General features: G+C 37.4%; 1 protein-coding gene across 8 annotated transcripts in view; it reads right to left on the bottom strand.

The window, feature by feature from the left end:
• The window catches only part of CSMD3 (CUB and Sushi multiple domains 3), a 661,396-nt gene that overhangs the window by 68,929 nt on the left and 567,427 nt on the right, over positions 1–25,040 (bottom strand). For all 8 annotated transcript variants that reach the window (XM_060775796.2, XM_060775789.2, XM_060775791.2 and 5 more), the window contains 6 exons: positions 24,438–24,623; positions 22,571–22,765; positions 21,575–21,748; positions 6,289–6,462; positions 5,189–5,362; positions 1,318–1,503 (listed from right to left, as the gene is read on the bottom strand). In XM_060775796.2, the coding sequence (XP_060631779.2) occupies positions 1,318–1,503; positions 5,189–5,362; positions 6,289–6,462; positions 21,575–21,748; positions 22,571–22,765; positions 24,438–24,623 (1,089 nt within the window). The remainder of the gene's footprint in view (positions 1–1,317; positions 1,504–5,188; positions 5,363–6,288; positions 6,463–21,574; positions 21,749–22,570; positions 22,766–24,437; positions 24,624–25,040) is intronic.

Here is a 25,040-nt window from a genome sequence, read left to right as displayed (position 1 = left end):
GAAATCTAGGCCAGGAGTGTTCTGGAACAGCTGTTCCAGGAGCTCCAGATTTATTTGCTGTGTTTAATGTTTGTTTGCAATCCCAGGGTTGGGATTTTGCGGCAGGGTGGCTTCCTGTTACAGGCTGCAATCATAGGGTAAGCCACCTGCCAATTATAGTTAGGTTTCCTGGTCCCGCCCCTTCTTGAGTTTTTGGAGGGAAGGGGCCATTTTTCAGTCAGTCACACAAGGAAGCCAGTCTATAGGACGCAGATCAGCTAGTCCCGTAGGAAAGGCTTCATTCCTCAAAACCTTCCGGGGAAATAGAAACAGCCATCCGGGGTCCATCCAGCGACCATCCAGGGGTCATCCACTGACCATCCAGTTCCAGGGAAACAGAAGGAAAAGGTCCCAAAGGCTCTGGCTGAGAGCTCACAGCCTCTCAGCCTCACAGCACCAGAGGGGAAAACAGCCCTGAAGTTTCCACAGGACATCACTGCAGAACCACAGAATTCCAGCTAAACATCTTCTAGCTTCGTCTGGTAGGTTACTCGGTTTCCAGACGCATTTGGGGATCGGCAGTATTACCCAGACCAGCGAGGCCTAGGTGATGGACGGCCTGGGAGGGATTATAAAGAGTTCTTCCTTATGAGATAGTACAGTCAAACCAAGTTAGTGCCAGTCTCTTAAAGACTTGAATAGTAAAGCCGTGAAGTTTTGTTTGAAGATTTGTTCCTTAATAAAGACTTTGTTGTACTTTTAAAGACTCTAAGGCCCATTACTTTTGGAAGTCTCTAACAATCTCTCTTCGGGCACCCCGGCTTCCCACTGGGTTTAAAGTGTGCGTTCTATAGAATAAAGACATTTTGTTCGGACCCAGTGGCGACAGAACATAAAGAAAGGGTTATTTTTCAAGTTTGATTGTTGAAGCATGTAGGCAGTATATGACTGATTGTTGTATGTATGCAGTACATGCAAAGGAGCCCCCGGTGGTGCAATGGGTTAAACTCTTGTGCTGGCAGGACTGAAGACTGACAGGTCGCAGGTTCGAATCTGGGGAGAGCATGGATAAGCTCCCTCTATCAGCTCCAGCTCTCCATGCAGGGACATGGGAGAAGACTCCCACAAGGGTGGTAAAACATCAAAACATTCGGGTGTTCCCTGGGCAACGTCCTTGCAGACGGCCAATACTCCCACATCAGAAGCGACTTACAGTTTCTCAAGTCACTTCTGACATGACCAAAAAAAAAAAGCATGCAAAGAACATTGAATGCTTGAAAGCATTATACAAAAACAAATCCCCACCATAATTAACAATGAATATTCTAAAATACTTACTAATGCACTCTGGCAGGGGTTTATCCCAGTGAGCATTGGGTTGGCAGACTAAAACTGAAGATCCAAATAAAAAATATCCAGGATTGCAGTCATAAAAAACAACTGTACCATAGGTGAAATTTCCATGTTCAATTTTACTTTCTCTTATAGAATTTGCAGGGATTCCTGGGTCAGTACAGTTGACCACTAAATAGAAAATAGTGAACAGAAGCATCACATGCATAGTTCATATTTTTAAAGAAACTGTACCAAAAATTGTTGGTTCTTGGAAAGAAATCTTTTCAAGTAATTATGTACATGATTCCAATGAAATAGCAACTAGTACTTAATAAGATACAATTTGACTATACCTAAACTTGAAACCAATAAAAAAATATTATAGCATACATTGTTGTTGTTGTTGTTGTTGTTGTTGTTGTTATTATTATTATTATTATTATTATTATTATTATTATTATTATTTCTACCCTTCCACCATCTCCCCTAAGGGATTCAGGGTGGCTAACAAAATACAGCAAAGTGCCACATATAAACAATACATAGATCTAAAATGATAAAACCATAAAATTACAATCACAGAAACACATAATTACATTATAAAACATTAAAATGCATAAAAAAACCTCATAGCTGCTGATAAAAACAGGTTGTTTTCAATTAACACATGCCTAGTGCTGAAGTGACACTAACAGTAAGTCCTTGTACTGACCCTTAAAAATCTACGTAAGATTAAAGGCTTGTTTTAAAAGCCATGTTTTTAAACTGGATCAGAATGATTGAAGTGAAGGGTAACCCAATCTCTCTAGCGAGGGTATTCCAGAGCTGGGGGACCATCACCGAGAAGGCTCTCTCTCATCCCCACCAACCGCATTTGTGTCGGTGGTGAGACCAAAAGAAGGGCCTCCTTGGTAGATCTAAGAGGCTGTGCTGGCTCATAGAAGGAGATGTGGTCTCGAAGATACATTGGACCTGAAGCATATAAGCCTTTATAGGTACCTGTACTTTGAATTGAGCTCAGAAACATATGGGAAGCCAGTGAAGCTGCCTTAACAGGGGCATAGTATGCTCCCTGAAATTAGCCCCAGTTAAAATATTGCCATCAGTTATTCAGTATGTTTTTTCCATTTGCCATCTACTGATCTTCATCAAAGAGGGATGATTTTCTGTGTACATCTGCACAGTGATTATATTAATAGATACATAAATAACCTCATACAGTCCTATGATGCCATCCACTAGAATATGAGAGGAAATAAGACATTCATGCACTTTCATCTTTGATGCAATTTGTGCCTACATAGTCATGTATTTTTGTCTATCAACAAACCACAGTCAGTATTTATAGAGAGAGTCAGCCTTCCATATTCACTGTGATTTGAGATATATGATCCCTATGAAGCAGAAAACCATGAATAAATATTTTTTTAACTTCTAGGAATCTTCTTTAGCGAATGGAGGAAATAGATATTCCTAGAGATAATGTTCAAATCAAATCTCTAAATAATCAAATTTGAAAAGTTGAATTCACTACTGTGGAGGACTCACAATATAATAAAACTTTATAGAGAGACAACACTTTTAGCCAGTTTCATATAAGCAATCAATTATAGCAACATAAATATAAAATGAATAAAAAACATTACATGCCAGAAACTGGAACTGAAATACAGTACTAAATAAAAGAAAAATGTTTTTCTCCTTTTCTTTTCTTGTATTCTGAGTATTTTTCTCTCTCATTTTGATTGCCATATTTTTCCTGTCACTTTGACAGGAGTCTACTAGAGGGAATACTTTAGCTTAACTTTATGTAAAAGCAACTTGCAAGCTTGCAGTTATTTGATAAGTTTACCAGTTTTCAACTGACAACAGCAAGTCTTGATTAATTTTAAAACAAATCGATGTAAATGTCATAGTCTAAAAACAAGAACTGGTGTTTGGTACCCCTTAGGAAGGACATGATTTAATGAACTTTATCAACCCAGTTTGACAAATCTCCTTTAAAAATGTGATTTGAAACTTCATGACTACTTTAGCTTCTGAAAAAATAAAGGCAGTGAATACACAGTTTGGGTTTCCTATCCTTAGAGCCATAAAGTATATAGTTTTATTTATTACTGACCAATGCTCCAGAGAGATTTATCATCATTAAGTGTTTTTGGAGTTTTTTGTTTGTTTTTTGTTTTAAAAAAACAAACTCCCAATCTTATTACTAAAGCTATATCTTCTGGCAAAAAAAGTTCTTCCAAAGATGTTTTTTCACCATAAAATAAAATAAAATATTGTATTTTGCTACAATTTATAGCTCAGTTTCAAGTATTAGACATACAATGTCCTCCATCTGTTCTAATCTATCAGGAACAGTACTGAATAATCCTCTCCTGTCCCAGGAGTCCCCAGCGGTGCAGTGGGTTAAACCCTTGTGCTAGTAGGACTGATGACTTGAAGGTTGAGTTGCTGACTCGGAGGTTGCTGGTTCAAATCCAACCCGGGGAGTGTGTGGATGCAGGGACGTGAGAGAAGCCTCCCACAAGGATGGTAAAAGCATCAAAATACATCCCGGCATCTCCTGGTCAACATCCTTGCAGACGGCCAATTCTCTCACCCCAGAAGTGACTTTCAGCTTCTCAAGTCACTCTTGACATGAAAAAGACTCCTGTTCCACGTTTTCAACTATTTTAAAAATGTCCCATTTTTCTCACTTCTTATTTCTTCCCTTCACCTCAATTTTGTTTCTATTATTGCAAACAGAATTTGAAACTCAAAATTAATTTGCACTAATGCCCTATCTACAACACCATATAATGCAATTTCAAAATGCAGATTAACTGTGTATGGCTGTGTATACTGATATAATCCAGTTCAATCTGCATTTTTTGAGTTTACACTAATCATGGTAATGTAGTTCAAACTGCATTATATGACTGTGTAGATGGTCCTCTGTTACTTTAGCTGGGGAGCAGAGGAGTGGACAGAATATAATTCTTCCCTGTAGACTAAAGCAAAGAGCAAATAGTAGATGCAATTTTCCTAGTCTCTTTGTCCTTCCTGATTAAAACTATTGCTATCCTGACCACACTCTGATCTTTTTTGGCCACATGAATCCTAGTTTTCATCAGTGAAATGTTGAAGGGCTAACATGTTGTATTGATTTAGCTTCCACAGCCTTCTACCAACTCATACATTTTGTATATTTTCATGTTAAGGTTGACCTCATGTATATGTTGAGGATAGTTTTGTGGTCAAAATTATGAATTTTTATATGACCCATAGATAGGTGGAGGGTCATTTTACAGAGGGGGAAAGCACCAATACCACTTCAGGGGACCATCGCCACAGACTACTGCAATTTCCTCACTCAGGCATTAAAAAAAGGCCATATATATATATATATATATATATATATATGATTTAATGTATAGAATTCACATTGATAAACTGGCCAAGATTTTGGGGTTGATTTCTTAAACTAAAATTTCTAGTCTTATACATGAGTATATAGGGTCAATCCATACTGGAAGGGAAAAGTGATGTATAGAAAAGTACATTGTTTTTGAATATAGGATTAAGATTTCAAATCTTAAATGTATCTATTTCAAATCATTTTTCTTTTAAGCCTATAAGAGACATTAGGCTAGAATAGTGTTGGACCTACAATGACAATATCATAAAATCCCCCAAGGGAGAGAGAGAGGTATTTTTCTTTTCCCAATAAGCTCTCTGTAAATTTCAAAAAAAGTTCAAAGGCACTCATAAATCCTCTCAATTGGCTTTCTGGGCACCTCTAAGGGCTATATGAAAATTAGAGTAGCTATATATTTTTAATTGTATAGTTTGGCTCATGTCACACAAACAACAGAGGTCTGACTCATACCTTTGCATATTGGAGGAGGATGACTCCACTGTCTGTTCGCTTGGCACTGAGCTTTGGTTGGTCCTTGCATAACATAACCAGTATTGCAAGAGAATGTCACAACATCATTAAAGTTGAAACCATTTCCACTCGTTCTTCCATAAATTGGACTACCGGGATGGCCACAGCTAATAGCTAACATCAGGAAAAAGCAAGATGGGAAGTTTATTGTTATCACTTCTCACACATGCAGTATAATTAAAATGTGTTAGTCTAATGTCTCATTTTGACATCTAAGAAAGAATACAGATTACTCGGTTGTGGAAGATGCTTAAAAGAAGAAAATGTTCAAAAACAAAACAACTGTTAAGAGTTACTAAGGACCTCATCACACAAAAGCATTTATCCACTTTAGTTGCTTCCTCCTGCAGACTTGTGGGGTTTGTAGTTTAGTGAGACCCAGGACCTCTCTGGCTGAGCAATTCAAAGGTCCCTTCCTAAATGACAAATCCCAGAATTCTTCAGGATGCAGCAACTGGATTTAAATTGTATAGATGCTCTAGTGTGATGAGGTTCTAAGAGTATATATTTTAATCATTTTTGATGTAAATGTTCTCACATACTTCAAAATTTCAGAAATCTAGATTGGAATGGAAACTTTAATATTCAATTATTAATTCCATTAATGCTATATAATACAAAATAGACATCGATAGTTTACGACTATGGCCAATAGCACACTATACTTTTCTACAAGTATACATTTGCCTAGTAAAAGATATATCATAACTTCATAGCTTAGGAGTAGCTAGTTACACAAAATTATTCCACTTTGGAACAACATGCATAAGATAATGAGAAATAGCATTACTCTTTTAGAGTGTAAATGTGCAATGCCTCCTTTTAACACAGTGTGAACACTAAAGTGCTGACAAGGTGAAAGTGAGACTTTTTTTTTTGGATTCTAGTTGTACGAAAATGAGTAAGTAAACAAATATCTGAAATGAAAGTTTGCCTTCCAGGCTTCAAGGTAGTAGCTGCTTATTAAATAGTTTTCCCTTCATCAAATTAGTAAAAATACATTATATAAGTCCTCTACAACCTCTGTCATTCTTACTTACGCACACAGGATGGAAGCTGACCAGACCAGTTGTGATCTTGCTGACAAATCCGTACAGAAGAGCCAATGAGTCGAAAGCCAGGATTGCACTGATATACAACAGTGTCTCTGTAGCCATAATTTTCTCCAATTACTTGACCATTGACAATAAACTCAGGAATTCCACAGTGGCCAGCTAAAATAAGATAATGAAATAACAATAACTCCAAACTGAAGCACCAGTTTTATTGTCACCCACCCAAACATTATTTGCTGGGGAGTTATTAAAAAGACACATAAATTTACCTTTTGTCAAATCACAAACACAGACATGTAAAGACAGAATTCCAATATCAACAATATTTCTTGTTGGTACCCAAGATCTACAATTTTACTGAAATCCAAATTAACCAAAGAAAGGTTACTGCACATACTCAGCCAGTTTTCATCATGAATTTTAAACTTGTGTTTTGTGTCCACTATATTTTAATCATTGTTCTGTGTGTTTTAATATATGTATTTTGTAGACATGCATTTTAATATATTTTATATAATGAGTGCATTTTAGCTATGTTGTAACCTGCCTTGAATCAAGAGGAGAGGCAGGGAAGAATGATGATGATGATGATGATGATGATGATGATGATGATGATGATAATGATGCTTGTTCCAGCAGATTATTTTAAGCCTGTGACCTCCCAGTTAATAACTTTCAAATCCACAAATACATACATACAACTGCCATATTTAAGATAATACTTCATGCATCCCATGATGCAAGCAGAACAGCCCCCAGAGGCCAGCCTTAGTTGGTCTATTCCATTTCCCCGTAGAGAGCTCTTTGCTGAACTCCTCCCTCTTTTCTGCAGCTGTGATTTAGGCTTGGGATTGTCTGGTAATCCTAGGCCCAAGCAATTCAAACAAATATCCTTAGCACCTGCATTCAGCAGTATTTTTATACCACAAGTCTAAAGGACAACAGAAGCTTATGACCAGCTTATGCTTCACAAGAAAGAAGATTGAGACAGTTTATAACCATCACTTTGCATCATAAGCAGAAGACGCCAGAGAGATGACTGCAGCCAGCAGAGGCTCCTTTTGTAATGTATTGATTTAAGTTACCTCATGATAGTCCTGGGTGAAGTTAACCCTTTATTCATCTTGTTTGCAGTAAACTCATTTTGTTATCTTTTCACCTTGCCTAAAGTGCCTCTGTCTGCTAAGGGTCTTAATCTTAAGAGAAGGTATACAGATAGCCCCCGAGAAAAGCCAAACAATATAGTCTTTTCCAAAGGCTCGGGCATGCCATCACACCCTACTCCTGGTATTTACAGCTGATGGAACAAAAAGCTTGTCTACAATATATCTTTAATCCAAAGTGGATCGGAAGGCAAAATGGGATGTCCAGGTGATGTCTGGGGACTTCTGTTTTTTTTAAAAAAATATAGGATAAACCCAGCTAAAACAGTTTAATTCTGCATTAAGCAAAGTCAAGAAATGCTCTGGAGTTTTGATGAAGCCCCAATGGAACCTTAGACTTAGAGGTGAGTGTGGAAAGCAGACAAGCTCCAAAGTGAACTGGTCTGTAGCGCCTTCCCTTTTCTCCTGTATTTGGCAGTGCAGGAAAAACGGAATCAAGGCTGTGAAAATGTAAGATAGCTAGAGAGAGATATATATGCAAAAGAGAGTCCTCTCACTGTCTGCCATATTGGTCGAAAAGAGAAAAAAACAACATCACTATAATATAGTCCATTATTTATATTAATATTGAACATGAGATATAAATCTGAAGTCCTCCAATCCTTTCCAGTCGAGTTCAGCCTAAAAATACTCAAACCCCAATACATTTTCAGGTCAAATCAAGCACCTTGTTGTATTTTCAAGCCTCTTGTATTACATGCAAACTGATTTCATTTTTACATGTTCAAAAAAGAAACAAACACTTGGTTCATATCTAAGTAAGCCTCAAGGGAAGGCAGATATTTCTATCTTTGATGTCATATTTTCCCAGTGCCCTCAGCCAAAATGTGTATCATAGATAAAGTGAAATATCTGGGCTGTATTTGTAGGTTGACAGTGTGTGTATGTGTGTGTGTTATGCTATCATTAAAGGAATGTCAAAATGAGTGTTTCTGTTGAAGATATAGATTCTCCATTTGAAGTCAACAAAAATGAACTGTGGAAGTGAAAAGCTGTGTTTCAGAAAAAGGCAGGCTATTTAGACACCTATCATTTACAGGCATTTCCATCATCAAGGAAACCACTTTATTGCCTGCTCACCTTGAAGAAAGGCTGTCTCATTATGGCATGAAAAAGGTGCACAAGCAAAAAAATTAAGACATGGGAACAGCAAAACTATTGCAGATAATTGGTATCTATTTGCTGCTTAGCCATTCAAGCATATCTTGTTTAATTCACTTTAGTCTCAATGATTTGAAGCAGATTCTTTTTCTTGTCTTTGCCTTTTTGTCCTCACTTTTCTTTGTGATGAAAGAGTTGCAGGGTCTATTTGATGCTGTCAAAATGTGAGAACACTCACCACTATAAAATGTTCTGTTGTTAATGCTCTTTTGATGCTTCTATTTTACACTTTTATTTTCAGAGCTCTGGGATTGAGGCAAAAATGGTTCTGAAATTCGGTACCCTCGCTCTGTTGGGAAATTTGGTAAACTCCACAATTGTTCAATTTAAAATATAATCATTCTTTAGTACGTCTTTGCTAGGCAATAACTTTTAATGTGTTTCTTTCTTACAACTCATTTTTTCTGGAAGAGGTTTCTAATCATGCAATCTTTTTCTAGATTCCAGTAAAGATTTTTATTATCGTTCTAATATAGAGAAGATCAGACTATTTATTAAAACGACTGTTCAAGTATTCATTTACACACATGAGTCTGGCGCTTACATGGAATGCCATGCATCATAATCTCCATCTGATATGTCTGACATGTCTCTAGTTATTTTATAAATGCCCTTTGTCCTGAGGATGGAAGATTCATGTAAGTTGTTACAGGTATGTTTGCTGATGGACTAAATCGAATAGGTGTTACATTGAAGTAAAACACCATTGATACTAGGGGCCTCTTATTACTTTCACCAATACCTATACCATGGTATTAATGCACTTTGGTACCACTTTAACTGCCATGGCTTAATTCTATAGAGTCATGGGAGTTGCAGTTTTAAGAGATATCTACTATCTAGCCTTCACTGTCAAAGAGTGCTGGTGTCTCACCAAACTAAGAAATAAAGTGAAGTGAAGTGAAACTACCACTCCTGTGTCCATTACTTTTAAGAGCACACTGACTGGCAGAAATTACTATGTTGATTAAAAAAATATTGCCTGACAATCCTGCAATCTTATTTATGTGACTGAATGCAAGCATGCAGGATGTCATTTGCAGTATATGGGTGAAACAACCACAGAAACCTTAAGTGTTCTATTTTAAGCAGGAAACTAGAGCAACCAATGGCTAAGGCTTTTCAGAAGTAGCCTCTCTGTTTCACTTGGAGGTGCCATTTCCTTCCAAAGTGACCAATTCTCTCATATCTCCAAGAAACTACAGTATCTTATTTCAAACCCTAATTTTTGGAGGAGGGGCTCATCCCTTAAATTCAGTACAGACTGTGCATGTCTGACGAGAGAGGGTTTTGGGCAGGGGAAAAGAGAGATTGAGAGACTCACGGGAGAGGGAAGAGTGGGAAGGGGGGAATCCACATGGGGGTGATGGATCCTCCCTCTTTCCCTCCATGAATTGGAGAAAGGCCCAAAGGATCTCTCTCATTCAACCCAAGCCTGGTCCTGTAGTGAGGAAAGGGGGCAGAGTTTTTGCTCCCCCCCCCCACACACACATCTATGAAAAGTGAAAGAAGAGGAGGAAGGTGTGTGTGTGTGTGTGTGTTTGTGTATGTGTGTGTGGGGAGGAGGAGGACAGGAGAAAGCATAATTTCACCATGTTCCCATAAACTTGAACTTTATAATTAACAATATGTATACATGGAATGAAACAATCAGGTCAGGTATGCCATTCTTTTCCACTTTAGATTAATTGAATTGTTTATTGAGGCAGTGATTGTTTATCCTTATCTATACTTTACACATTTCCCAATGTTAACTCTACAAAAAAAATCCAGATAGACAGAGGACAAGGACTAAATCTGGAGTGAGGCTGCTAGGCAGCCTTTGTTAAAAAAAGTTTCAGTGACTGATAATAAATAATATACTGTTTTATTTAATATTGTCAGTTCCTTGAACATTTGCTGGAGCGATGCCACATTGCTAAAATTCACAAAATGTATTAGTCCTTAAATTCATGGCTTAAATATAAGATATTCTGAAGAAAAAGAGAAAACCCTTACCACATTGCCTCAGCTTAGCGGATAGGCCACATTTGAATAAACAGTTTCTCATGAAGAAAAAAATTAAACAGTTTTTCTTTGTGTGTTTTATGTGCAAAAAGGAGGCCTAAGTCTTATTTTAGTCTAATCTAGAGCAGGCACACCAACTCTATTACATTTTATCTACGTTGACATACCATTCAATAGTTATATTATATTATATTATTTATTTATTTGCTCACTTTATTTATACCCCACCTTTCTCCCTATGGGGACTCAAGGTGGCTAACAATTGCATACTTTGGTCATTATTTCAAAAGTGCAATACAAAAGATGGCACCGTTAGAAAGGGAAAAGTTGTTATTTTTTTTCCCGTCAGTCACCAAATGCGTATTCTTTTTCATTTCAGAGTTATTTAATTCTAAAATGTTCCTTTTCATTCCAAGTAGACCATGTCTTTGCAATCATAAGACTGATTGGAAAAGGAATTGGTTGATTCTATGGTTTGTTTTCATTTATTTTTTTACTTAACAGGTAGAAAAGGGAAAGCATTTGACAATGATAAAAGAGATATCACCTTCTATATTAATGCAGTATGACTCAGCATACTAGAATAACAGGGCATCTTGATAGGAAATGGTATCATTCAATCATTATTTTATGTTTTATGAAGGTTGGAGTCAGTACGCAAAGGAAATGATCTTAAAAATACAAAATAATATTTCCTAGAGTAATCCCTTTTTAAAACAAATCTACAAATGAAAGGTAGAAGATCCTATCATAATGCTGTGGACACTTTCTAAAAGAAATTAGCACAATTGTGATGCAACTCATTATGTTTTATTCATGTACCTATTACATCACTATCATAGGGACAACAGCACAAGTCCTACAGTACTTGTGAGTTCAGTGGCAGGGCTATTAGCCCGTTACAAATTTATTGATTAATTATAAACTGCTACATTTATTAACAATGAAAATTTAGCCATTTAGTATATTACACAAAATGAGAAATGGTTATCAATTCATAAACAAGATTTATTACAGTGCAGATGTCAATGACAACCCACGATCTGAGCATAGGATGAGTTATAGCCATATGGTGCTTAAATGTAACTAGATTAGGAAGATTGTTTGGAAAACTCACAAACTTTGTTATCCTCAGCGAGAAAGAATGTATTGGAAAGCTGTGGCAAAGACCATATTTTTTCACACCAGCAGTAACAGGAATAAAATTCAATTTGCAAACAAAAAAAATGTGAGAACAATAAAATTTTGTAAAACTTGATTTTTTTAAAAAAAAGCCAACATATGAAAAAGCATCATAAAATATAAGATTAAAAAAATGAAGGTTTACATCCCTAAAAATTGCATACTTTGGTCATTATTTCAAAAGTGCAATACAAAAGATGGCACCGTTAGAAAGGGAAAAGTTGTTATTTTTTTTTCCCGTCAGTCACCAAATGCGTATTCTTTTTCATTTCAGAGTTATTTAATTCTAAAATGTTCCTTTTCATTCCAAGTAGACCATGTCTTTGCAATCATAAGACTGATTGGAAAAGGAATTGGTTGATTCTATGGTTTGTTTTCATTTATTTTTTTACTTAACAGGTAGAAAAGGGAAAGCATGCCGGTAGAAAAAAGGGAAAGCATACAGGTAGAAAAGGGAAAGCAGCCATGTTGTTAACAGGAGCAGGGCGTAGGGAGCACACAACGCCCCTGCTGTCCCAGCTCCACTGGCTGCCGATTTGCTACCGGGCCCAATTTAAGGTGCTGGTACTATCCTACAAAGCCCTAAACGGTTCCGGCCCAAAATACCTTGCAGACCGCATCTTGGCCTACGAGCCCACGAGGACCTTGAGATCATCCGGGGAGGCCCTTCTCTCGGTCCCGTCTGCCTCACAGGCACGCCTGGCGGGGACGAGAGAGCGGGCCTTCTCGGTGGTGGCCCCCCGGCTGTGGAACGCCCTCCCTGCTGAAGTTAGACAGGCGCCCTCCCTTATGGCCTTTCGTAAGAGCCTGAAAACATGGCTCTTCGAGTTGGCCTTTAACTGAGTGCTATATCTTGGCAATGATGACCGGAATGGACCACGACTATGAGACTGACTATGACCCATGATATGACGAAGCGGATTTTTAGTATAAGTATATGTCAAGTAGTAGTAGCATGTTATGTATTGTTCTGATTACTGTAAATTGTCTTTTCTATGTTGTTGTTCACCGCCACGAGTCGCCCCCTGGGCTGAGAGTGGCGGTAAATAAGTGCAAGTAATAAATAAATAAATAAATAAATAAAATAGATACTATAGTAGCAATCTATACTTTAGTGAAAATCATCATTTCCCATGAAACTTGAGAAGTTGTCATATCACCCTAGCATGGGATTAGTAAAATAGTGGTGTTATAGAAATTTCTTCATTATAAGGGTAACCAATAACCGGGATATTAAGTGTATGATTTTTAAAGAAGCTAAATTATTGTCTGGATGGTTTTTTTTTCTTTCCTAGTCTTTTGGATATGCAAAGCAATCAAATTATGGTGGCCATGTCTATTAAAGCTAAGATTCACATGAATCATTGTTGTTATGTTCCTTTATGTGGTTCCCCAGATGATGATGTATTAATAACCTGGATTTTCTCTATAAAAAGAGACCCAAAGCAGCTAACAACAATAAAAACAATGCAATATACAATTTGAACCATAAAAAGCTACAAACACTAAAAATAGGATCTGAATATGTCTACTGTTTAAAATAAATAGCTAAAACTTAAAAATAAATAACTAAAGCTGCTGAACTGAAAGTCTTGGAGTTCTTTCTAACATAAGCAAAGATGAGGAAAACTAGTAGTTGTATTTCAACAAAGTCTGGAAAGTTGCATAATTTCTAACCATATATTGAGGTGTTATGTGTACATATATGTATGTACTATGTGGCTATGAAAGGAATTCAGAGAAACAGTCATTCCTTTTTGTATTTGTCTCTGCTATACACTGAGAAATGTTTTTTCATTACTAGAAGGTTCTATATTGTAATTTTTCTCTCAGTAAGTGAATTGTGGAGGAGGAGTTGTGCTCAACTCACAGAAAAATACAGTCAAGAATCACAGTATAATATTTCAAAATGCTACTTTTTAATTCAATTAGCTTGACAGTGAAAACAGAAGGGATGATGCTCATAAAATTGCGGACCAAACTCATTTTATGTGTTGTTTTATGAGACATAGCTAGTTACATTTTCACCTGTAATGGTCATGATATTTTTCAGTGGAAAAGAAACAAATTGTCTTCCTTTGTTACTCAATACTCTCATTCTCTGTGCTGACTCAGGACTTGTCCACACTATTGGGGTTAGGTAAAATCCAGCAACCCAGCAGGAGGATTGCCAGAAATGGACCAGGTGGGAGAAAGCCAAATGCTCAGCTAAAGAGAGAAAAGGTGGAAAAGCTTCCCAAAGTATCTCCTCCAGAGAGAGGGCCCTGCTGGGAAATCGCTTTCCCAGAAGCACTTTGCATGGTGCGGGCATGGAAGGAGCCTCTGTGCTCCCTCCAGGGCATTATGGGCATTGAGGTTTCTCTCTCTGTGTGTGTTTCTCATGTTTCTTTCTCAGCCAATCAGAGGCCTGGTTGACTATGTCTATTCTCCTCTCCTCTTATAATTCCCAGAGCCCCCTCTTGTGATATTTTTTAAAAAAGAATGTTATGCTAAATCTTTAAAAAATTTCCCCACAATTAGTGGATTGGTAAAACTTAGCAGGCTTACAGTGGCCTACAAGTTTCATTCCAAATTTGGCCTCTAAAGTTTCCCCAATGGCAGCAATGAATCAAATCTTGCCAGAACAAAAACAGCAAAACAGCACCCCCTCCTGATTTTGGGAATTTCCCAGTAAATGGGATGGGAGGGGGGGCACACACTGAAAACAGAATTGAAAACGGTAAAGTTGTTGGCTGAATTTTCCAGGAGGATGGCCTACTGGCAAGGGATGGGGTGCATCTCACACAAGTAGGAAAACACCTTTTTGCTCACAGACTCGCAAACCTCATTAGACGCACTTTAAACTAGGTCCACCGGGGGAGGGGGACAACAGCCTTGCGAACACTACTTTACCCATAATGTCTGGGAATCGCCAGAAGGCTAAACGGAGGGCTGCACAAACACAACAAGGACCAAGTACCAAAAGCACAATAATCCCAATTAAACAGCTCAAGGGAAGATCCCAGGGGCTCACATGTCTTTACACTAATGCACAGAGCATGGGAAATAAACAAGACGAACTCCAACTTCTAGCACAACACCACAAATATGATATCATAGCCATCACTGAAACCTGGTGGGATGACTCCTATCGCTGGAATGTAGATATCGAGGGGTATAACCTCTTTCACAGAAACCGAACAAAGGGGAGAGGAGGCGGAGTAGCCTTATATGTCAAAAACTCTTATGCTGCAGAAGAAATTCAAGACAGCAATCTGGGAAACCAGCTTGAAATCATCTGGATAAGAATCAAGGGAACTGGGACTCAAAAAGATGTCGTTGTAGGCGTCTACTACAGACCCCCAAGCCAGGAGGAAGATCTTGATGAAGTCTTCTGCCAACAGTTGACCAAACAGGCACAGAGAAGAGATGTAGTAGTCATGGGCGATTTCAACTATCCCGATATTTGCTGGAAAACAAACTCGGCCAAGAGTACAAGGTCCAACAAATTCCTCGCTTGCCTTGCAGACAATTTCATGGTCCAGAAGGTAGAAGAGGCAACAAGGGGATTGGCTACTCTTGATCTCATCCTAACAAATGCGGAGGACCTGATCGATGCGGTCGAAGTGGTAGGATCCTTAGGGGCAAGTGACCATGTGCTCCTGCAATTTGAGGTACAAAGGAAGGCCGAAACTAAGACAAGTCAAACCCGCATTTTGGACTTTAGGAGAGCTGATTTCCAAAAAATGAAGGAAACGCTGAGCAGCATTCCGTGGACACAGATACTAAAAGACAAGGGAGCTACGGATGGATGGGAATTTCTCAAGAGTGAAATACTCAAGGCACAATTGCAAACCGTGCCAACAAAGAGAAAAAATAGGACAAGTGCAAAGAAGCCAGAATGGATGTCCAAAGAACTTCTAACTGTGCTAAGACACAAAAGGGACATGCACAAGAAGTGGAAAAAGGGAGAAATCACCAAAGAAGAATTCAAACAAATAGCCAACACCTGTAGGGAAAAGGTCCGCAAGGCTAAAGCAAAAAACGAGCTCAGACTTGCCAGGGACATTAAAAACAATAAAAAGGGCTTCTATTCTTATGTCAGTAGAAAAAGGAAAAACAAGGAGGCGATAGGACCTCTTCGAGGAGAAGATGGGGCAATGCTGACAGGGGATAGGGAAAAGGCAGAACTACTTAATGCCTTCTTTGCCTCGGTCTTCTCACAAAATGAGAGTCTTCAACCTCAGCAAGATGGAGTGGATGAGGGATTGGAGGACATCCAACCCCAAATTGGGAAAGAAGTCGTCCAGGAATACCTGGCCGCTCTTAATGAGTTCAAGTCCCCAGGGCCAGATCAACTACACCCCAGAGTATTGAAGGAACTAGCGGAAGTCATTTCGGAACCATTGGCAACCATCTTTGAGAGTTCTTGGAGAACGGGAGAAGTTCCAGCAGATTGGAGGAGGGCCAATGTGGTCCCAATCTTCAAGAAGGGAAAAAAGGACGACCCAAACAACTACCGTCCGGTCAGCCTCACGTCGATACCGGGCAAGATTCTGGAAAAGATTGTTAAGGAAGCGGTCTGCAAACACTTAGAAACAAATGCAGTCATCGCTAATAGTCAACATGGATTTATCAAAAACAAGTCATGCCAGACTAATCTGATCTCTTTCTTCGATAGAGCTACAAGCTGGGTAGATGCGGGGAATGCCGTGGATGTAGCGTACCTGGATTTCAGTAAAGCCTTCGACAAGGTCCCCCATGACCTTCTGGCAAGGAAACTAGTCCAATGTGGGCTAGGCAAAACTACGGTGAGGTGGATCTGTAATTGGTTAAGTGGACGAACACAGAGAGTGCTCACTAATGCTTCCTCTTCATCTTGGAAAGAAGTGACGAGCGGAGTGCCGCAGGGTTCCGTCCTGGGCCCGGTCCTGTTCAACATCTTTATTAATGACTTAGATGAAGGGCTAGAAGGCATGATCATCAAGTTTGCAGATGACACCAAATTGGGAGGGATAGCCAATAGTCCAGAGGACAGGAGCAGAATTCAAAACGATCTTGACAGATTAGAGAGATGGGCCAAAACTAACAAAATGCAGTTCAACAGTGACAAATGCAAGATACTCCACTTTGGCAGAAAAAATGAAATGCAAAGATACAGAATGGGGGACGCCTGGCTCGAGAGCAGTACGTGTGAAAAAGATCTTGGAGTCCTCGTGGACAACAAGTTAAACATGAGCCAACAATGTGATGTGGCGGCAAAAAAAGCCAATGGGATTTTGGCCTGCATCAATAGGAGCATAGTGTCTAGATCTAAGGAAGTAATTCTACCCCTCTATTCTGCTTTGGTTAGACCACATCTGGAATATTGTGTCCAATTCTGGGCACCACAATTCAAGAGAGATATTGACAAGCTGGAATGTGTCCAGAGGAGGGCGACTAAAATGATCAAGGGTCTGGAGAACAAGCCCTATGAGGAGCGGCTTAGGGAACTGGGCATGTTTAGCCTGAAGAAGAGAAGGCTGAGAGGAGATATGATAGCCATGTATAAATATGTGAGAGGAAGCCACAGGGAGGAGGGAGCAAGCTTGTTTTCTGCTTCCTTGGAGACTAGGACGCGGAACAATGGCTTCAAACTACAAGAGAGGAGATTCCATCTGAACATTAGGAAGAACTTCCTGACTGTGAGAGCCGTTCAGCAGTGGAACTCTCTGCCCCGGAGTGTGGTGGAGGCTCCTTCTTTGGAAGCTTTTAAGCAGAGGCTGGATGGCCATTTGTCAGGGGTGATTTGAATGCAATATTCCTGCTTCTTGGCAGGGGGTTGGACTGGATGGCCCTTGAGGTCTCTTCCAACTCTTTGATTCTATGATTCTATGATTCTATGAATTCCACACCTGTAATAGCCATTTCACTTCTGATCTGATTCCTAATAATGCCAAATGAGCTTTTTCCTCCCCTCTGTTTTTTTTTTTACAGCAGTTGCATATTTTACCAATATTTTAATCTACTCCAAGATCTCTTTCTTGCCAGCACAGATCCCATCAGTAAATATGTGAAGATGGGACTTTTAGCCACAATAGATAGCACTTTATATTCATTTCCATTTTTCAGAGAAGCTTGCATATTAGATTTCACTGTGCAAATATATTCCTGGTCAAAATTGAAATTCGACATCGTGATTCAAGGAGATGGTGAATTCATATTTCAAAAGGTAACGTAACTCCATCCAACATCAACTGAATTTCTATTCCCTGACCTGCTTTATTATTTAGTAGAATCACCTTTAGAGTTTCTGAATTATGACTTTAGCTTTAGGAACCATCTAGTCCGTGGTTCCTCAAACTAAGGCCCGAGGGCCGAATATGGCCCTTGCTCAGAGTCAACCTAAGTCTGAAATCACTTGAAAGCACACAACAACAAAAACAATAACTATCCTATCTCTTCAGCCAAAAACAGGCCCACACTTCTCATTGAAATAGTAATAAGTTGTTCTTCATTTTAAATGTTGTATTGTTTAAAAGTGTTTTTTGCACTACAAATAAGATGTGTGCAGTGTGCATAGGGATTCATTCAATTATTTTTTTCAAATTATAATCTGGCTCTTCAACAGTTTGAGGGAACGTAACCTGGCCCTCTGCTTAAAAAGTTTGAGGATCCCTGATCTAGTGCATCATCAATAACATACTGAATTAGAGTATCAGCAGTTCTGTCAATTTAGATTGAAATGATAGGTAGAGAGTTGGACATAATAAATACACTGTCATTAAATTCAAAAGCTCTGTGTTACATCTTCTGGCAGTTTAATGTACAAGCAGTTCCTGAGTTACAAACATTCGACTTACAAATGACCCATAGTTAAGCATGGGGGTGAGATAAAAGGAAGAGAGAGAAATCTACTCCTAGAAAGGGGAATGTACTTCTGGAAAAAGCTATCATGGGGAAAAGGCATTTCCACTGAAGCTTTATCACCAATCCTTGTTTTCACAAAAAGGCATTTTTTTTCAAAATCCAATTATCACAAGGACAGAAAGTGAGGTGAAATCTTCTGAACAGGGGCAGAGACAGCAAAAGAAACACCACAGGGGTGATAACCTTTCCCTATAATATCCAAAGCTTTAAAAAAACCAACATTTTTGGCTGGAGTTACACTTAAAAATGTACCTGGTCTGACTTGCATACAAATTCAACTTAAGAGTCTGCAGAACCTATCTTGTTCATAGCAACAACAACTATGATGACTTCTTATTGGATTATATTAGACATAATTTATTTAGTTTAATTTAAAATGTCTGGCTCTATATTACTATTTCACACTTCCATTTTAATCTCTACATTTATGAGAAAATGTACCAAAAGAGATACATAAAAAGACAGAACTGAAATGTCACCTTCTTAGCCAAGCTTCCTTTTAAATGTCAAACAATTTCTTTTGTGATCTATGATAAAGAAATAATCCAAGCTTCTCTACGAGTTTATATTTCTTACTCTGCCCTTGACTAATGATTCCCCAGAAATCAGAATCACTCACTTTTGTACTAGCATCAAACAGTGATGACCTTATTCCTCACATACCCATAATTGTTTATGGCAAGAGTTCAGCATAACTGATTTCTGTCTGTAAAAAAGTTCCCTACTTTCTTTAAAAATATGTATTTTAAAATCCAAAAGATAATAAATATAACTATTAGTCAAACAGTAAGAATCATTCCTTTTTTGCATGTTAAGTGCATTCCTCTAGCAAAAAAGAAAGAAAAAATAAGTTTATTCTGAATGCCAGTGTAGTGAGCATAGAGCAGATGATGGGTTTTGTCTCAACCCTCAACAAGATTATTGGTTTTGTGTGCACAAATTTGATGCATATACAATGATAGAATCTGTATGTACAGGGCCCATTCAAATCATGGAAATTGGGAAGTGGTTAGCAGATGTAAATCAGCACAAAGTTGATTATGTAGAAAGGAATAGTTTCTGGAAAAATACTTTCATAACAATGATTGCAAAATTCATAGAAAACTAAGATGGATAAAATTGGGACTGAAAACATTACCATCTTCTAAAAATAGACTCCCCCCCCCCTCTAAATATAATCTATTGTATATTGTTACTGGTTGAAGTCCTAAACAAATATATTTTTACATTCTATTTCATTGCATAGCTCACTATATTACAAACAAATGTTAAACAAGTCTTGATTTATCAAGGCTGATTCAATATATAGTTGTCATCTTAGATTCATTCAGGAAAAAAAAAACCTGAACACCATATTTCTTTATGTTGTAAAATCACCCTACTAATCCAGAACAATATATAGATTGAACATCCTTTATCTGGAATCCTGAGTCCTAAAATATTCCAAAATATTGAATTTTGAATACGATTTCCCTGCTTCTTGGCAGGGGGGTTGGACTGGATGGCCCACAAGGTCTCTTCCAACTCTATGATTCTAGGATTCTAATGTTTAGACCTTAGCACTAACTCCAAGATTTATCATTATTTACATATAGACAAAAATTAGTATTCCAAAATATGAAAACATTTGAAATCCAGAACACTTCTAGTCTCAATAATTTTGGATAAGGAATACTCAATTTGAACATCCAATTATCATTAATTCCTATTTATCTGCTTCTGCTACAAAGCTCTAAAGCTGGAACAGGTTCTTCAAAAAGCTTTATTTATTTATCTATTGTATCTAAACCCCATCTTCCTTGCAGAATGGAAGTAATTTGTCCTATGCAAGTTTATACATGTGTGTTCTTTGTTGATATTAATCTATAGGGGAAAATGAGGTATGAATCCAGGAGAATTTCAAAGCTTTGTGTATTTAAGGGACCAGTGGTTAGCTCTTCTAAAATGTTTTGGAAGACTCGAAAGACTATCCACTACTGGCTTTGCCAGATGCAATGGTGTGACTTATCACATAGCTTCAAAACCATTTTATTGCCAGGAAACAGATGCTCAATCCAAAAGACAAACATCTTTCTGATTAGATACATGACAGCTTTAAGCACATTTGAAAGTCACTGCATTGTTGTGGCTTATGGCAGTGTACAATTCTCAGTGGTCCACCTGTAATGAATTCAAATGCTGCAATTTGCTATAATCCTATTCAAACAATTAGATTGATATGCATGCATCCGATGTTTGTCTAGTTACATACAGGCAGTGAAGCATTCTATTACACATGTGGAATAGTCTCTTTACAAAAGCAGCTGTTCTTCATCAAGCTTTTGATGATATTCATGAAATCAGCAGCACCATGTATTATTAAAAAGAAAGCCTTTAAAAATAAGTACTAGTTTTCTATACCCTGTGTGATGTTTGTAACTTTTTCTTTGAGTATTCAACACATGCTGTCTCACAAATTGTTATTGAAAGTCAGTTCAATTGGAAAAAATGGTTCAAGTAGTGCTTGAAAAGCACAACCTTTGGCATGCAAGGCTATTAGCACAGTTCTTTGAGCCTTGATGTATGTGCTGTTAACATTAGTCTTTAATGTACTATAACTCTCATACTTTATCTAGAGAAACCATCAATATAATGTGCTCTATTCATCAGTGTTATATCCATAAATTTCATTAAATCCAATAAGTTATCGATACAGAGGCTATATGTGCAGTATACAAGTCAAAACATATCATGCACAGCTTCTTCTCAAATGCAGAAATCAACACAGGATAAAAAAAATATGAGCTCTCAAATTCACTTTTTTCCTAATCTATGCTCTGTAGTATACTCATAAATAAAGAGATGGTAGAAAAAAGCAATTACTTCCTTACCTAAGCACCTTGTTTCAGTTCCACTCCAAAGTCCAGAAGACAGGCATTCCCTTACAGCTGATCCCACCAGCATGAATCCTAAGTCACAAGTAAAGATAGCAGTCGAGCCATATGTGATCTGAGTTCCAATTTTATTCCCATTTGGTGGAATTGGAAGTTCTCCACAGGAAATAACTTGAAAAGTCAAAGCAAGAAGAAATACATTGAACACTCCATCCATATTAAAACAGTCAGTAATCATGGCAATGGAAACAGTAGCTAATCTAAGGGTGGAATGGAGTAACATCTCCTTGGTAAATTAATAATCCCCCAAATATCACATTATAATACTGTGATTTGAAAGAAAAAAAGTTCAAATTGTGCAAAAGAATGAATGGAAGTGTGTAATGGCATTTCCTCCCCTGTATTTATGACAAACTTCTCCTTGTATGTTGATGTGCATTAAGTTGCCTTTGAAAATTATTCAGAGTTTGGAAATGGTAAATGATAACCTTGTGTGTATGTTTGTATGTGTCGGGTAGTTTCACCATGGGTTGTTATAGCTTGCAAACTAAAAAACCTCAGAGCTGAATGATTTCCAACTTAGAGATATTTTGTAGAAACTACTATAAAGCAACAAATTTGAATAATGCTGTACTCAAAATTTGAGAGTTAAAAATTTGAGATCTCTGGATAACATAAAATACTGTCTTTAAGATCATTGTTGTTCTGTGGTTTCAAGTTATTTAAATTTATGATAACACCACCATAGTTTTGTTTCTTGCCAGGATTTATTCAGATGAGGTTTGTCTGCTTTCCTCTAAGGTTGAGAGCATGATATGACTGAAATCAACCAGTCAATTCCCATTATTGTACAGGCTATCACTGTATGAGTTGGAGACAAGGGAGTGAAACATTTCTTGGTTTTCTAAACTGTCACTGGCATAGTTAAAAGTAGACATAAGGGACTACATAATAACAACGAGACTGTAGACCTAGGGTATATAGAATACTTACTTTGGCAATATGGCCTCTCATTTCTCCAACTCCAAGTACCATTGGCAAGACATTCAATAGATTCTGGTCCCAACCCATGGTATCCAGGGTCACAATTGAAAACAACTTTTGTTTTGTATTCATAATGAGATCCATTCACTATCCTCCATCTTCCATGTTCCAAGGTGAATGAATTGATACTTGGGCATGTAACAACTTGAGAGAGCATGGGGAAAAGAAGAGGAAACGAAGTGCTGAAGTAAGAATGTTTCATTTAAGTGAGGTCAAATATTAGGGCAAAACAATTGCTCAAACATTGTAATTAATATAGCTTAATTCAAATTCAGGAATAAAATTTGATATTTCACTTCTTCCTTGGAGAGTTAGAGAGTAATCCAAAATCATTTTACTGCTTAAAATAATTACTCAATAGATTGCTTATCATATTTTAAAACTGCTCTGCTCATCTGGTGGGTCAATAAAGAGCGGGGATATCACTTTTATAAAAGTATTTTTTATTTCTACTTCTTAATATCAACATCATAACCTTTAAAAAATTGAGGATTCCCATTTCAACTTTTCCAGCTAGAAAAAAGTTTATTCTAGCAGAATAGAGTTATTATAGACTACATATAATTAACAAGTTCTTCAGAATATGATCCTATTATTAAAGAGTTCTCTTCCTTAATGGTGTTTATTAGCTGCACAAAAGAAATACAGACTACTGTGAAACAACTTGATGTCGACACCTTGCAATTGCAGTCATCTTTGTTTTTTTTTTATAATGGTTCTATTGTATTAAGTGTTGTCCCATATTTAACAAAACAGCAAAGCTTTAGAGAACAGAGAGGCAGATTTAATTAAAGAATGATCCACTTACATCTATTAAAAAGAGGTTCATGTTTCAGTTTCTCAGCACAACATATGCTTTGTAAATTAAAGACTTCATCCTCAACATGAGTTACCTACTAAAATGGTTCCTATTCTGTTGTCCCACACTTAGAGTGTATCTTCACTTCAGCTGTTCTCTCATGAACCAGTTCTGAAACATATGGTTGAAATTACCCCCCAAAGTCCTTTCAGACTAACAGAGTGCTCAAATCATTTATTTCGGTCATTGACTAATTTTCAGACTAACTTTTCTCTTATAATTTTCAAGTAGCTGCTTTGTTTAATATAATACTTTGTTCCATACACTACGGCACATGGTAGTGTGATTCTCTGAACTGAGAATATAGTGTCATATTTACCTGGAGCTAAGTCTCTATGGAGCTTTCATTTAAGATCAAAGACTTCACTTCACTTTATTTCTTAATTAGTCGCTCTCCACCAAGGTGCTCTGAGAGACTTACAATTTAAAATAGCATTTACACAATATAAAAACATTCAACATAAAAACATTCAACAGTGACTATTTGGCAAATTAGATCTGATCACTTTACTTAAATGCACAACCAAACAGCCAAGTCTTGAGTGCCTTTACAAAAGGTCACAACTTCGACATTGCTCTAATATATGGAGGCAATGGGTTCCACAGAATTGGAGCATAGGTCGAAAAAGCTCTACACCTTGTAGCTAAGGCGTAGACTAAGGCAACTATTCTCATAAAGGAAAAAATACACAGAATTGTATTTACTTACACAGGAGTATTGCATTGGTCAGCTAATCATACTTACATCCTAACATATAATTCTATGATCTTTAATAATTTTCCTTTACATACATTGTTTACAAGCATTTACAAAGATTTCAACATGTGGTATTCAACCATTCTAATCCTGTCTCAACATTTAATAGTTAAAGATCCAAATATAAATCCAAATTAAAACATAACTTTGGAAGATAAGATACACTTGTAATAAGAAAAAGTAATTCTAGATTCCCTTACCTACACAACGGGGTGTTTTGTTATGGTTGCTCCAGGTGCCATCTGGTTGACAGGCTACAGTTGTAAGTTCTTTAGATGACAACCTGTACCCATCATTGCAAAAATATGTAACCCGGGTTCCGACTAGATAATCTGTTGTTAATATTCCACCATATACTGGAGCTTTGGGAATCCCACAAGAGATAGCTGACAATATAAAACAGAGATACAACAAAACAACGTAACATTTGAACTCTATAATTATATGATTGTTTTCCTTTACTTTGATTCTTCTAATATTTAGGCCCAGAGATGGGAATGGAGGTAGAAAAAAAATGAAACAACTTCAACTTTCCCCAGCACTTGGCTGTCCTAAGAATATATTGTCCACATTATACACATGCCTTTATTTGTACAGCCAAAAATGTAAGATATATTTGGTTGGCTGAAAAATGTTATCACTACAATGTGTACCTGGATTTTGTTTCAGGCTTAATGTGGTATGCCTGTTTTCCTCTATCCAAGTAGTCTGAAAGAAGAATGAATTGTGAATAACATAATGACATTTCTATATAAACCAAATAGATTTGGGTATAGATTCTGATAACTAAGATCAAATAATTC

This window comes from Anolis sagrei, chromosome 4 (assembly GCF_037176765.1).
Source record: "Anolis sagrei isolate rAnoSag1 chromosome 4, rAnoSag1.mat, whole genome shotgun sequence".
Taxonomy (NCBI): Eukaryota; Metazoa; Chordata; class Lepidosauria; order Squamata; family Dactyloidae; genus Anolis; species Anolis sagrei.
This window is presented reverse-complemented; position numbering and strand designations above follow the sequence as displayed.